The sequence below is a fragment of the Myotis yumanensis genome, unplaced genomic scaffold (genome assembly GCF_028538775.1).
Source record: "Myotis yumanensis isolate MYYU_CA2020_CCGP unplaced genomic scaffold, mMyoYum1.0.hap1 SCAF_3, whole genome shotgun sequence".
Taxonomy (NCBI): domain Eukaryota; kingdom Metazoa; phylum Chordata; class Mammalia; order Chiroptera; family Vespertilionidae; genus Myotis; species Myotis yumanensis.
Window position 1 is genome coordinate 109,391,935 of NW_027223754.1, and position 15,698 is coordinate 109,407,632.

A 15,698-nucleotide genomic window follows, 5' to 3' on the forward strand; every position below is an offset into this window, starting at 1 on the left:
TCAACTGGCCATTCTATATTTAACTTTTTGAGGAAACTCCATACTGTTTTTCATAATGGCTGCACCAGTCTGCATTCCCACCAGCAGTGTACTAGAGTTCCCTTTTCTCCACATCCTCGCCAACACTTGTCATTTGTGGATTTGCTGATGGTAGCCATTCTGACAGGTGTGAGGTGATACCTCATTGCTGTTTTAATTTGCATCTCTCTGATAATCAGTGACTTTGAGCATTTTTTCCCATGTCTCTTGGCCATCTGTATGTCTACTTTAGAGAAGTGTCTGTTTAGGTCCGTTGCCCAATTTTTAACTGGATTGTTTTTCTTCCTTTTGTTAAGTTGTATAAGTTCCTTATATATTTTGGATATTAACTCTTTATCAGATGTATCATTGCCAAATATGTTCTCCCATACAGTGGGCTCCCTTTTCATTTTGTTGATGGTTTCTTTTGCTGTGCAAAAGCTTTTTATTTTGATGCAGTCCCATTTGTTTGTTTTCTCCTTAGTTTCCTTTGCCTTAGGACAGTGGTCGGCAAACTGCGGCTTGCGAGCCACATGTGGCTCTTTGGCCCCTTGAGTGTGGCTCTTCCACAAAATACCACGTGCGGGCACGCACATACAGTGTGATTGAAACTTCGTGGCCCATGTGCAGAAGTCGGTATTTTGTGGAAGAGCCACACTCAAGGGGTCAAAGAGCCGCATGTGGCTCATGAGCCGCAGTTTGCTGAGCCGCAGTTTGCCAACCACTGCCCTAGGAGATGTATCCGTAAGCATATTGCTATGAGAGATGTCTGAGATGTTGCTGCCTATGGTTTTTTTTTTCTAGGATTTTTATGGTTTTATGACTTACATTTAAGTCTTTTAACCATTTTGAGTTTATTCTTGTGTATAGTGGTCTGGTTTCATATTTTTGCATGTATCTGTCCAATTTTTCTAACACCATTTATTGAAGAGACTGTCTTGACTCCATTGTATGCTCTTGTCTCCTTTGACAAATATTAATTGAGCATCATGGCTTAGGTCAATTTCTGGGTTCTCAATTCTGTTCCATTGATATATATGTCTGTTCTTGTGCCATTACCATGCTGTATTGAGTACAGTTGCTTTGTAGTATAACTTGATATCCAGTGTTGTGATTCCTCCAACTTTGTTCTTCTTCCTCAGGATTGCTGTGGTGAGTTAGGGTCTTTTTTGGTTTCATATACATTTTTGGCATATTTGTTCTAGATCTGTGAAATATGCTGTTGGTATTTTAATAGGGATTGCATTGAATCCGTTGAGTGCTTTGGGTCTTATGGACATTTTAATGATGCTGATTCTACCAATCCATGAACACTTCTTTATAAATTCCTCTATCTCTTTTTTCAACGTCCTGGAGTTTTCTGAGTACAGGTTTTTTACCTCCTTGGTTAAGTTTATTCCTAAGTATCTTAATTTTTTGTTGCAATGATAAAAGTGATTATATGTTTGGTTTCTATTTCTGAGAATTCATTATTGGTATATAAAAATGCCATAAATTTTGGGGTGTTAATTTTGTATCTTGCTACCTTGCTGAATTCATTTATTAAATCTAGTTGTTTTTTTATGGAGTTTTCAATGTACAATATCAAGTCATTTGTGAATAATGAGAGATTTACATCCTCCCTTCCAATTTGGATGACATTTATTTTTTTCTTCTTGTCTGATTGCTATGGCTCGGACTTCCACTACTATGTTGAATAAGAGTGGTGAAATTCCTGTCTTGTTCCTGTTCTTAGGGGAAATGGTTTTAGTTTTTGTCCATTGAGTATGATGTAGGCTGTAGATTTGTCCTGTGTGGCCTTTATTATGTTGAGATATGTTCCCTGTATTCCCACTTTGCTGAGAGGATTTATTTAAAAATGGGTATTGGATTTTGTTGACGATTTTTCTTCATCTTTTGATATGATCATGTAATTTTTGTCTTTCAATTCATTTATGTGATGTTTCACGTTTATTGATTTGCAAATATTGTCCCTGGAATAAATCCCCACTTGGTCATGGTGTATGATCTTTTAATATATTACTGGATCTGATTTGCTAATATTTTGTTGAGGATTTTAGCATCTATGCTCATCAGGGATATGGGACTGTAATTTTCTTTCTTTTAGCGTCTCTATCTGGTTTTGGAATTAGGATAATGCTGGCTTCATAAAAATAGCTTGGAAGTGTTCCTTCCCCTTGAATTTTTTTTTTGAATAGTTTGAGGAGGATAGGTGTTAGTTCTTTGAATGTTTTGTAAAATTCCCCTGTAAGTCCATCTGGTCCAGGACTTTTGTTGGCTAGAAATTTTTAAATGACTACTTCAATTTCATTAGTTGTTATTGGCCTACTCAGGTTTTCTGATTCTTCCTGATTGAGTTTTGGAAAATTGTATGTTTCTAGGAATTTGTCCATTTCACACAGGTTGTTGAGTTTGTTGACATATAGTTGTTCATAGTATTTGCTTACAATCCTTTGTTTTGCTGTGGTGTCCATTTTGTTATATTGCTTCTTCCATTTCTGATTTTATTTATTTGGGTCCTCTCTCTTTGTTTCTTGATGAATCTGGTTAGGGGTTCATCAATCTTGTTTATCTTTTCAAAGAGCCAGCTCTTGGATTTATTGATCTTTTGTACTGTTGTTTTACTCTGTCATTTATTTCTACTCTCAACTTTATTATTTCCTTCCATCTACTTCCTCTGGGCTTTTCTTGCTGTTCTCTTTCTAATTCATCTAATTGTAGGGTTAGGTAGTTTATTAGTCCTTTTTCTTGTTTCTTGAGGTAGGCCTGTAGTGCTATAAACTTCCCTCTCAGGACTGCTTTTGCTGTGTCCCAGAGGGGGTGGTTGTTTATTCATTTTCATTTGTTTCCAGGAAGTTTTTGATTTCTTGATTGATCTCATTGATAACCCGTTCATTGTTTAATAACATGCTAGCTAGCCTCCATGTATTGGAGTGTTTTTGAGTGTTTTTATTGTAGTTGATTTCTAATTTCATGCCATTGTGGTCTGAGAAGATGCTTGGTATTATATCAATCTTCTTGAATTTGTATAGACTTGTTTTGTGCCCTAACAGGTGGTCTATCTTTGTGAATGTTCCATGTGCACTTGAGAAGAATGTATATTCTGCTGCTTTGGGGTGAAATGTTCTGTAAATATTGGTTAGATCCATCTGATGTAGTGTGTCATTTAAGGCCTCTGTTTCCTTATTAATTTTTGTCTGGAAAATCTATCCAGTGATGTCAGTGGGGTGTTAAAGTCCCCCACTATGACTGTATTGCTGTCAACCTCTCCCTTAAAGTCCATCAGGAGTTTTTTTTAATGTATTTAGTTGCTCCTATACTGGGTGCATATATGTTTACAAGGGTTAAATTTTCTTATTGAATCATTCCCTTTGTAGTATCTTTCTCTGGTTTGAGATTAGGATAATGCTAGCGTTTTAAAAAGAACTTGGAAGTCTTCCCTCCTCATGAATTTTTTTGGAATACTTTGAAGAGGGTAGGTGTTAGTTCTTTTTCAAATGTTTGGTAAAATTTGCCTCTGAAGCCAGCTAGTCCAGGACTTTTGTTTGCTGGAAGTTTGTTGATTACTGCTTCAATATCATTAGTTATTGTCAGTCTATTCAGGTTTTCTGATTCTTCCTGATTGAATTTTGGAAGAATGTATGTTTCTAGGAATTTGTCCACTTTGCTCAGGTTGTCTAATTTGTTGGCATTTAGTTTTTAGTAGTATTTCTTTTTACAATCCTTTGTATTTCTGTGGTGTCAGTTGTTACTTCTTCCCTTCATTTGGATTTTATCTATATGGGTCTTCTCTTTGCTACTTGATGAGTCTGGTTAAAGTTTCATTAATGTTGTTTATCTTTTCAAAGAACCAGCTGTTGGTTTCATTGATCTTTAGTAGTATTTTAAAAAGTTTCTATGTTATTTATTACCACTCTGATCTTATTATTTCCTTTCTTCCTTACTCTGGTCTTTTCCTCTTGTTTTCTAGTTCTTTTAGGTGTAGGGTTAGATTGTTTACTTGAGATTTTTCTTGCTTCTTGAAGTAGGCCTGTAATGCTATGAAATTCCCTCTCAGGACTACTTTCACTGTGTTTCCAGGTAATTTTTGATTGACTTTCAGAAATGAAGGGAGGGGGAAAGATAGAAACATCAATGATAAGAGAATCATTGATTGGCTGTGTCCTGCACACCCCCTACTGGGGATCAGGCCCTCAAACTGGGCCTATTCCTGATCGGGAATCAAGCCTCCTGGTTCATAAGTTGACCCTCAACCACTGAGCCACATGGGCTTGGCTGTTTCCAGGTAATTTTTGATTTCTTCTTTTGTCTCATTGGTAACCCATTCATTGTTTAATAACATGCCATTTAGACTCCATTGTGTTTGATTGATTTTGAGGTTTTTTTTTTAAAAATTGTACCTGATTTCTAGTTTCATGCCATTGTGATCCGAGAAGATGCTTTATATGATTTTAATCTTTTTGAATATGTTAAGACTTATTTTGTGTCCTAACATGTGGTCTATTTTTGAGAATGGTCCATGTGCACTTGAGAAGAATATATATTCTGTAGCTTTGGGATGAAATTTTCTGTAAATATAAATTAAATCTATCTGATCTAGTGTGTTGTTAAATGTCTCTGTTTCCGTGGTGATTTTTTGTCTTTAAGATCTATCCATTGATGACAGTGGGGTGTTAAAGTCCCCTTCTATGACTGTATTGCTGTTGGTATCCTTCTTAAAGTCTACTAAGAGTTTGTATGTTCCTATATTTGGTGTATGTGTTTACAAAGGTTATATCTTCTTGTTGTATTGATCCCTTTAGTATTATGTAGTGACCTTCTTTGTCTCTTTTTATGGCCTTTGTTTTGAAGTTTATTTTGTCAGATATAAGCATTACTATCCCAGCCTTTTGTTTCATTTGTATGGAATATATTTTCCATCCCTTCACTTTCAGCCTGTGAGAATCTTTTGTTCTGAGGCAGGTCTCTTGTAGACAGCAAATATATGGGTCTTGTTTTCTTATCTATTCAGTACTCTATGTCTTTTGATTGTAGCATTTAATCAATTTGCATTTAAGGTCATTATTAATAGGTACTTACTTATTGCCATTTTTTTCCTTTATGCCTATTATCCTCTTTCTATATATTTATTTTTCTTCATAAAGCAGTTCCTTTAGCATTTCTTGAAATGCTGGTTTGGTGATAATGAACTCCTTTAGTCTTTTGGCTGGGAAACTTATTTTATCTTTGATTTTAAATGATAGGCTTGCTGGATAGAGCTGCTTGGTTGCAGCTTTTTATTACTTTGAATACTTCATGCCAATCCCTTCCAGCCTGTAGTGTTTCTGTTGAAAAATCAGCTGGCAGTCTGATGGGAACTCCATTGTAGGTGAAAGGGCGAGGGCTATGCCCTCCATCTTGCCTGTATCCTCCATGTTAGACCGGTTCCTAATAGTGGTTTTATTAACGGAAAACTTTGACTGGAGTATCATGTTTTAAAGAGCCCTGTCTGAGCTCTAAAGACTTGAAGCCAGTAAAAATGCCACGAAGAAAGCCTGGTATCCTGCTTGGAAGCCCTGAAGATGGCTGGCGCTGGAGCGTCAGGCCCATGCCCTACCATCATTGGCGGTTGGTAAGAGTAGAAGGGGAGCAGTAAGGATGCCTCTGCGTTCCTGCGGAACCCCCACACACTCTGGGCCGCAACGAGTAGGAGGGCTACTGAGATGGGCTTAAAGCCTAGAGCGTGGGCTCAGGTGGAGTTGCTACAGGTGAGGGACTCACCTAACTCAGCAGATACTGCAGGTGGGCCTGATGGCAGCTGGATGGCTTGGCTTCCTGGCCCTACGGGGCACATTAAGATTCAACCATGAAATTCCAGCAAAGGTAGTCAATTACCATTCTTGTTGTGTTTATGCAAACATCAGGACAGTAGATAAATTAATCTTGATTTGGCTTTTTAATAGCCATGGAGGAATGTTAAGAAGAAAAATCCTATTTCAATAGAAGTTGTTAAAGTTAAAATGGTTTCTTTCCCTTCCACCAGACCATTTATTAAGATATGCCCAGTACGGGCCCCTAGCAACGGTGGAATAGAAATGCAGTCCGACTCATGATTGAGCCGGAAGTTCCAAGACAAAGGGGGGAATGAAAGGGCGAGGGCTATGCCCTCCATCTTGCCTGTATCCTCCATGTTGGGGCCACGTGTGGCCTTCTTCCCGGAAGCCCAGGCCTCTGCTGGCCACGCCCGGGATTTTAAACTAACCAATGACAATCAAGGGAAGTGCGCGCCATAGATATGACCACATCCTCTGTAACAAGACCCAGCTTACGCCTGGCCAATCGGCAGGGCCCACAATCCCCTCGCGCCACCCCCCTATTAAAGCCGGGTTTTCCCACGCGGGGGCACTCTGCTCCTGGTCGCTGGACTGGCCTGAGGCGGAGTCGGGTTGGCTAGCCCCCAATAAAAGGACCTTCTGCTTTTGCATCGAACTGGCTCCTAGTCTGGTCTTTGGGGATCTTGGAATCTGGGCATAACAGTAGGTAACTTACTATCCCTCTATTGCTGCCTTGAAATTCACTGTCTTTAACATTTGCCATTTTAATTATGCTGTGTCTTGGTATTGGTCTCTTTGTGTTTATCTTGATTGGACTCTCTATTTTCCTGAACTTGTGTGAGTTTTTTTCACCAGGTTAGGGAAGTTTTCTGTCATTATTTCTTTAAACAGGTTCTGTAGCCCTAGCTCACTTTCTCCTCCTTCTGGTATCTCTATGATGTGTACGTTACATTTCATGTTGTCTCAAAGTTCCCTTAAGCCACCATCATTCTTTTTCATTCTTTTTGCTGCTTTGATTGTGTGTGTGTGTGTGTGTGTGTGTGTGTGTGTGTGTGTTTCCTACTTTGTCTTCCAAATTGCTGATTCGATCCACTGGCTGTTTATTCCTTCCAATATATTCTTTATTTCAGATATGGTATCTTCATTTCCGACTGGTTATTTTTCATGGTTTTGATGTCATTTTTCATGCTGTTGAGCATCCTAATAACCATTACTTTGAACTCTGTTTCTGATAAATTGCCTGCCTCTATCTCATTTAGCTCTTTTTCTAGAGATTACTAGCATTCTTTCCATTGGGACCTTTTTTTTTTTTTTTGTCTCCCTATTTTGGCTGTCCTTTTGTGTCTGTTTCTATGGATTAGATAGAACTGCTATGATTCCCAGTCTTGGTAATGTGGCCTTCTGCTTCAGGTGTCCTGTGGGACCCAGTGTTGCAGCCTCCATCTCCTGAGCTGGGTGCTCTAGGAATGTCTCTTGTGTGGGTTGTTTGGGCCTTCATGTTGGTAATTGGGTCTTAATTGCTGTTGGCCAATTTGTGGGTGGTTTCAACCATCAGGCTGTCTGACTGTAAGGCTCAACCCTTATCATGGCATGCAAGCTGCTGTGCAGGTGAAATCTCAAGGTGTCTTGTTGGGCTCAGTGGCAAAATCTTCCAGATCACTTGAGCCTCATATTCCAAGAATGTTTCTTGTGGATTATGTACATCTCATATTGTAGTTCCATCTTGATGAATGCTGTTGGCCCTATTGTGGATGCAGTTAACCTTTCAGATTGGATGATTATAGGAGTAAACCTCTGTCATGTTGTATGAGATGCTATGCAGGGGCTGCTTCCCAAGGTTAGGTTATTCTCATCAGGGTCTGGTTCTTGCTGGAATCTTCCTTTGGGTATATAATTTGTGTGGCTGGTTGGGTCAAGCTCTGGTTTGGTCTGAAGCCCACCACTGCTTGTGTTGGTTTTTGGTCCACTTGAGTGTGTTTCAGGTACAGGTTGCTGCCAGACATTATGTGTAACCAATTTTGGTCTACCTATCTAGAGTTACCAAGCTGTTCACTGTGTGTGCCTGTGTTTACTTGACTTGGGTGTGTGTGGGAGGGGCCAATCTGTGTAGATGACTTGGCTTCCTAGAGCTCTGAGCTGGGATCAATTCAACAAAAGTCCAAGGTTTCCTGAGGTTGGCCTTTACCTGTTGGCTGCTCTGCCCCTCCCCGCCCCCCCCGAATAGTTGCCTGGACTTCCTCCAGGGTCTTATGAAGAAAGGCTGTAGAGTGGACCCATGATGGCCATGCCCCACTGGCCCTTCCACGGGGCTCAAGCTCAGTGTGTCATAGTGATCAGATTGAGCAAACAGGGCTAGTTGACCCCCTAGTTCAATGCAGCATGGTTTGGCACACAACGGGAAGAATATGGCCCCTATTCCAGAGCTATACCATTTGGTCTCTGCTACAGTCTCCAAATCTAGCCCCCCAGGAGGAGCATACTGCAGGCTCAGGTTGGGTATAGTCAGCTGTCCTCACTGCAGTATCAAACTCAGTAAGACAGGACAGGGTCACTGGAATTTGGGCAAATAGATGGAGAAAGCCTTCTTTTAGGAGTGGCACCACTGGGGTGGGATGGGAGGGGGGTGAGCTTCACTCTTTCTTTCAGTTCTGTAGCCACACCTGCTCAAGTCCTGGACTGAAGCCTCTGAGATAGATGCACTCTGAATGTCCGGCTCTGAGTGGAGCCTCCTTCCTCCCTTGAAACAGTCCAGCAGGACGTGGCCAGCTGGGGGTTTGAAAACAGATAAAGTCAGTCTTCCATTGGTGGTGGCACTGGCCCATAAAAAACTGCATGCCTCCTCCCCATAGCTCTGCGGGCATGCCTTCAGAAACTCTGATGCTGTAGCTGCAATCTGAAGCCCTGGGCTCTCAGATGTGCTCCCTCCCCTTCCCCACTGCAGGACTTGGAGGACCAGATCAAGGCAGCCCTCAACCCTTGGGAGGGAAGCAAGCTGCTCACCTTCCCCTAGCTCGACAGTGTACCACCAGAGACCCTGATGGGAGGATCTGAGGGGGACACCTTAAATGACCCAGTTCTGAGTTTGCCCCCTTTCCCTTGTAAAGCTGCACCCAGGAGGGCAGTGCCAGCAGGCCTTGGAAGAACAAATCAAGGCAGCCCTCCGCTGGGAATGGCGTTGGTTCTTGGGAGGGGAGCCATCTGCTCACCTCTGCCTAGCTCTGCAGTGCACTTCCAGAGACCTAATGGAGGGCTCTGAGGGGGCGTTGCACCAAATGTCCCAGTTCTGAGTTGTGCTCCCTTCCCCCCGAAGAACTGAGCTTAGCAGGATTTGGCAATGCAAGTCAAGGCAGCCCTCTGTTGGAAGTGGCACAGGCCCATGGGAGGGGAGCAAGTACAAGCCTTACCCTAGCTCTACAGCTGCCTGCTGCCACAGACCCTGACAAGGGAGTCTCCCTAACCTGTGGGATAGGGCAAAGATTGGCCCTGGTTCCAAAGCCATCAGTTCAATGACTATCTCAAAGCCTTTCTATACTAGTAGTTTCTCCAGGTCTCTGTTGGATGCAGCCAACAGTCCTTTATGCAGGACTTGAGCTTTGAAGGGAGGTGTCACCAGTATTTGGAGGATGGGGTTAGTGCCCTTTCCCCAGCTGGTGCTGTAAGAATAGAAGTGCCTGACCCTGGGAGATGGTGCCTGTGGGCAGTGGGTGATGTTGACTCAGGACTGGGACCTCAGTACCAACCCTCCAGATCTCTGGAGCTATGCTACCCAGATCTTCTCTTTATAGCTTTTGAGTCTTCTTCCCTCTATGAGAGCCCTGGGTAAGTGCCCAAGAGCAAGCTCCTGTGAAATGCCCCTTAGGAGAGCACCTGGGATGCTAGCAGGCTTTCTTCTCTCCCCAGCAAAGTCCCTGCTTATTTTTGCTGCCAGATGCTATGTAGGCTCTTCTTCCCAGCCCTGGTGCTCTGATTTGGGGGTTCTGGCATGAGGTTGAGACCCCATTCTCCTCAGAGAGGACTTAAAAATATTTTTATTGACTTCAGAGATGAAGGGAGAGAGAAACATTGATGAGAGAAAATCATTGATCATCTGCCTCCTGCACGTCTCACACTGGGGATTGAGCCTACAGCCTGGGCATGTGCCCTGGCCTGGAATGAATTGTGACCTTCTGGCTCATAGGTTGACGCTCAACCTCTGAACCACACCAACCGGGCCTGGGGGGAAACTTTTACAGCCACAATAGCCCTCTGGCTTCTCAGCCACTACACCTGGGTGCAGGGACCAGCTCTCTTCGTGTCTCTGCCCTTCTTACCAGTCTCTGTGTAGCTTCTTCTAGCAATCCTTGGATATAATACTCCTGTTCAGGTGTTTTTCAGTTGTTTTTTCAGGTTGATTGCTCTATATTTTTGGCTGTAAATCCAGATTGGCACATGGAGGAGGTGTGTATAGTTTCTACCTCCTCTGCAGCCATCTTTGATCTCCCATATTGTTTTATTCTTAAAACCCTAATATGCAAATTGACCAAATGGTGGAACGACCTGCGGAATAACCAGTAGGTGGGGGGTGGGGTCGGAGAGTGGGCGGTGCCAGGCCAGCCAAGGCGGGTGCCAGTGGGCAGAGGGAGGCAACTGGTGGCGGCAGTGGCGGGGGGTGGGGGCAGTGAGTGGGCAGCGCCAGGCTGCCAGCCAAGGTGGGTGCCAGTGGGGGCCGCCCTGATTGCCCCCAAAATCGGCCTTGATTGCTGGCCAGGCCTAGGGACCCTACCCTATATACTGGGAACAGTCTCTTAGATTTAAAAATTAAAACCAGGCAAGGCTACTCTAACACTGAAAAAACACGATGATGCAGCAATGACATGCATGGATTCTGGCTTGCATTTTGTGGTCAGCCCTGATTCTGACACTTATAACTGTGTGACAAAGCCAATTACTTAACTTCTCTCTGCTTCAGTTTTTCCTCCCATAAGATGGGGAAAATGGACAGAACCCAGAGACAGAGAACCTAGAGACAGAACCTAGAGACAAGACTTGGCTGGAGATCCTACACAGAACCTAGAAACAGAACCTAGCGAGAGAACCTGTCTGAAGAACCTAGACACAGAACCTAGACACAGAACCTAGACACAGAACCTAGACAGAACATGGCAAAAGATCCTGGACAGAACCTGGCTACAGAACTTGGCTGGAGAACCTGGAGAGAACATGGCAAGAGAACCGGGACAGAACTTGGCTGGAGAACCTGATGACAGAACCTGGCTGGAGAACCTAGCGAGAGAACATGGCAAGGGAACCTGGACAGAACCTGGCTGGAGATCCTGGATAGAACCAAGCGAGAGAACCCAACCATGCTGGTCAACTGAACGCTGCCTCCGTGTCATTCCTTCTTCGCCGACTCCGTCCACACCTTTGGGGATCCCTGGACCTGCTGGGGTTGGACCCCAGCACATCTGTTTATGAGCATGTCTCTCATCAGATCAGTAGAACGAATAGAAATGATGTGTTACCTCTGGGATGCACTCTTAGGAGCATTGAAATGTGCACTCTTTCCTTTCTGCCTTTTTGCTGGGCTAAGATACAGAGGTGACAGCAGGTTCTGGCATGGAGGTCATGTATGAGGACAGCAATGCTGCCCTACCAGCACTGGACCACCTACCGCTGGACTAGTATGGGAGAAGAAAAACAGAACTGTCTTGTTTCAGATACAGTACCTTTGTTAGAACAACCTAATCTGCATCTCAACTAAAATGTAGGCTTTATTTTGGGGTCGAGTATAAAATGCTCTTGTTTCCAAGGGGCAGGTAGAACCTTGAGCAAATGGAAAAGAAACTTTTACTAATCAAGGTTAGGGTTCTGGCCCAATGAAACCAATTACATAGCCACTGAATGTTTATGTGAGCCAATCCAGTATGAGATATTATGGAAGGAAAGACATGGGGTCCGGCTTAGCACTGAACTACCTATTTCTAGATTGTTACATAAGAAATAAACTTCTATTTTGTTAAAAAAAAAAAAAAAGATGGGGAAAATGGTACTACTGCCTCAGAAGGATCATGTTATGTACTACTTTTATAATCAGGGCAAAAAAACGTAGCTGCCCACACGACAGCAAGATGCCTTTCACCTGTATGGAAAGTATGGTCACTGGTGCATGCAGCATCCTGGGCTGTGAGAGGGATGTCCAACTGCCAGTGTAGGCCTTTAAACCGGCAATCGGACATCCCCCAAGGGATCCCAGATTGTGTGAGGGCACAGGATGGGCTGAAGGAACCTCCCCCCGCCCCGCCTGTGCACGAATTTTGTGCACTGGGCCTCTAGTAGTATTATAATCCCTCCTCAGGCAAACTTCCAAAGAAGTATAGTTTCCAAACTCGAAGCAATTTAGCTTGACTAAATATCCAGCAATAATATGTTCTAGCATAGTATTTTTCAAGCTGCAATCCAAGAAATCAATGCAGTTTTCATTATAACACTTTAAAAATGAAATTATAGAAAATAGCATACACTGCAGTATTAAAGATAATTTTTATGCACGTGTGTGTGTCTGTGTGTGTGTGTGAGTGATAACTGGTTGTCCAACAAAATTCATTACTTACTCGGGGGGGTGGGGTGGAGGTCAATGTTTTAAAAAGGGTAAGGAAGTCATAGCTTAATGGATTACTTTCACATGTTTTTTTCCATTAAAAACAAAACAAGACTTAAACCCATACTCACAGAACACAATACACTTATAAAAAACTTTGGAAGTGTACAAAATTAAAGTTTATATATCTAATCCAAGGTTTAACATGGGTATTATCTTGCAAGGTAATTTCTTTCCTTTAATAAATAACATAACGTACATATTATTCCGGAAGCAAATCATCTCCTAACTCTTCATCAGCAAAATCATCCTCCTCCAGTCTTTTCTTGGCCGCAGTCTTTGGTCTTTCTACTTGAGGGCCAAGTGGATCCACATATGAGGCATCTAGGTTCAAAACACATAGTTACATTAGAAATTTATATATATATATATGGCAAACAAACAAACATGAAGCCAGTTAGTCTCATAATCAAAGCTGTGAGAACAATGCAGAGTGAATAGAAATGCTCTCCCAAGTCATTTCAATTCTCTGTATATATGAAATTCTTAATGCCCAATTATACATTTTTTGCCATTTCACCAGCTTTCAGACCTGTTGAACCTGTGGGGCTGGGTGGGGAACATGGTCACTTGCCTATTTCTTTGTGACTGCTACTTTCATAAGGCTCGTTTGTCCCGGGTAAAGCTCTGAGTTTGGCACTTAGCTGTTCACTTTTACTATTGGCACTACAGTTCTGGCCGCTATCTGAAAACACAAAAATAAAAATGCATTTGTTTAACATGTTGAGAAAACAATACTACATCACGAAGTTAAAGCATACTTATTTGCCAAGGTTGTTTTGTTTGAAGCCAATTTCCAAGGGATATAATTCTCTCTCTCTTTTTAAAAATATATTTTTATTGATTTCAGAGAGGAAGGGAGAAGGAGAGAGAGATAGAAACACCAATGATGAGAGAGACTCATCGATCGGCTGCCTCCCTCACGTCCTCCACCGGGGACTGAGCCCACAACCTGGGCATGTGCCCCGACCAGGAATCAAACTGTGACCTCCTGATTCATAGGTTGATCCTCAACTACTGAGCCATGCTGGCTGGGCAGTTCTCTCTTTTGTAATCCTTTTAGTTTTAGTTTGCAAGCCCCTCTCTCCTGGTTTGGTCTGGTCTACACTGACGATAGCGCATTATTGAGTAAGATTATAGTCAATCCCAAGGGATGTAATTCTTATTATCTAAAATTTAAAAGAAATATCTTGTTGGAAATCTATAATATAGAGGAAACGTCACTTAAAAGTCTTTATATGTATTTTTTCAAATGCGTGCTTAATTATAGGTTTCAATTTTACCAATTCACTTGTGAAAAGTTAGAGACTACTTTGCCAGGTTTAATCTGGCAAAGAACAAAGCAACTGGAGAAAGAATAGGAAGTGTTAAGATCAATATGAGTTGTGTCATCAACCTCATATCAAGGCAGCTGAGTGGCCCTAAAACCACATCGAATAGAAACACACACACACACACACACACACACACACACACACACACACGAGACTGTGCAAGCTCAAACCAGGTACGAGATAACATAGACATAAAATCCATTTTCTTCAAACATTTGAAGAATATTCATATAGAAGAACATTAGATTTGCCCTGTGTAGTACAATCAATTTTGGCTCAATATAAGAAAAAACTTGAAAAGGATGATAGTGTCTGAATATGGAATGGCTGCCATGGGAAATAATGCAATTCACATCACTGAAGAATTTCAGATAAAGTTGAACACTCATATTAGTAAGAAATATCAGTAGTACTTTTGAATCTTAAATCTCTATTGTACATTTTAAAAGAACCATTCCTCCAGTCCCACAATTTTTATTTCGTCCTTTTTAAAAAAATATATTTTTTATTGATTTTTTACAGGGAGAAAGGGAGAGAGATAGAGAGTTAGAAACATCGATGAGAGAGAAACATCGATCAGCTGCCTCCTACACATCTCCCACTGGGGATGTGTCCGCAACCCAGGTACATGCCCTTGACCGGAATCGAACCTGGGACTTTTCAGTCCGCAGGCCGACGCTCTATCCACTGAGCCAAACCGGTTTTGGCTATTTCTTCCTCTTAAAATAACCACAATATTCTTTTTTTTTTTTTTTCTGTTATGAAAGCTTCACTTTCAATGAGAGTAGTCCACAGATATGCTCTGATCATTTCTGAGTATACTTTATATTTTAGCTTATTGACAATGTCAATAAATATGCTTCAAAACAAGATGGCCTTTAAAATACCCACATTTTAAGGCTGGTCAACTGAACCAAAATTGTAAGTCCCCTCTGGGTTCTTATAAAAAGCTTACCATTTCCCTACATTGTAGATATTATTATTTTTTATTTTCTTTAATTTTTTTTTTAATTTTTGCTAAAAGTATTACAAAGGGTATTACATAAGTGCCCTTTTTATCCCCCCCACCCTTGACAAACCCCTGCCCTCCCTTACCCCCCAGTGTCTTATGTCCATTAGTTATGCTTATATAGATGCATACAAGTCCTTCGGTTGATCTCTTACTCCCCTCCCTCCTGTCCCCCAAAACTCCCTGGCCTTCCCACTGCAGTTTGACAATCAGTTTGAGGCAGCTCTGCCTCTGTATCTATTATTGTTCAAAAGTTTGTAATGGTCTTTATTATCCATGAATGAGTGAGATCATGTGGTGTTTTTCCTTCATTGACTGGCTTATTTCACTTAGCATAATGCTCTCCAGTTCCATCCATGCTGTTGCAAATGGTATGAGTTCCTTCTTTTTTACAGCAGCATAGTATTCCATCGTGTAGATGTACCACAGTTTTCTAATCCATTCATCTACTGATGGGCACTTAGGCTGTTTCCAGATCTTAGCTATAGTGAATTGTGCTGCTATGAACATAGGGGTGCATATATCCTTTCTAATTGGTGTTTCTGGTTCCTTGGGATATATTCCTAGAAGTGGGATCACAGGGTCAAATGGGAGTTCCATTTCCAATTTTTTGAGGAACCTCCATACTGCCTTCCATAGTGGCTGCACCAGTCTGCATTCCCACCAGCAGTGCAGGAGGGTTCCCTTTTCTCCACATCCTCTCCAGCACTTGTCGTTTGTTGATTTGTTGATGATGGCCATTCTGACAGGTGTGAGATGGTACCTCATTGTTGTTTTGATTTGCATCTCTCGGATGATTAGTGACTTTGAGCATGTTTTCATATGTCTCTTGGCTTTCTGAATGTCCTCTTTTGAGAGGTGTCTATTTAGCTCCTTTGCCCATTTTT

The 15,698-nt window shown here is 42.0% G+C and overlaps 1 protein-coding gene across 4 annotated transcripts in view; it reads right to left on the reverse strand.

The window, feature by feature from the left end:
* Positions 1 to 12,564: 12,564 nt before the first annotated feature.
* Positions 12,565 to 15,698, reverse strand: part of IFT88 (intraflagellar transport 88) — a 157,693-nt gene continuing 154,559 nt past the window's right edge. For 3 of the 4 annotated variants that reach the window (XM_070409336.1, XM_070409334.1, XM_070409333.1), the window contains 2 exons: positions 13,043 to 13,153; positions 12,565 to 12,792 (listed from right to left, as the gene is read on the reverse strand). In XM_070409336.1, coding sequence (XP_070265437.1) covers positions 12,671 to 12,792; positions 13,043 to 13,153 — 233 coding nt within the window. In that variant the 3' untranslated portion in view covers positions 12,565 to 12,670. The remainder of the gene's footprint in view (positions 12,793 to 13,042; positions 13,154 to 15,698) is intronic. The other variant, XM_070409335.1, reaches the window with a different exon arrangement.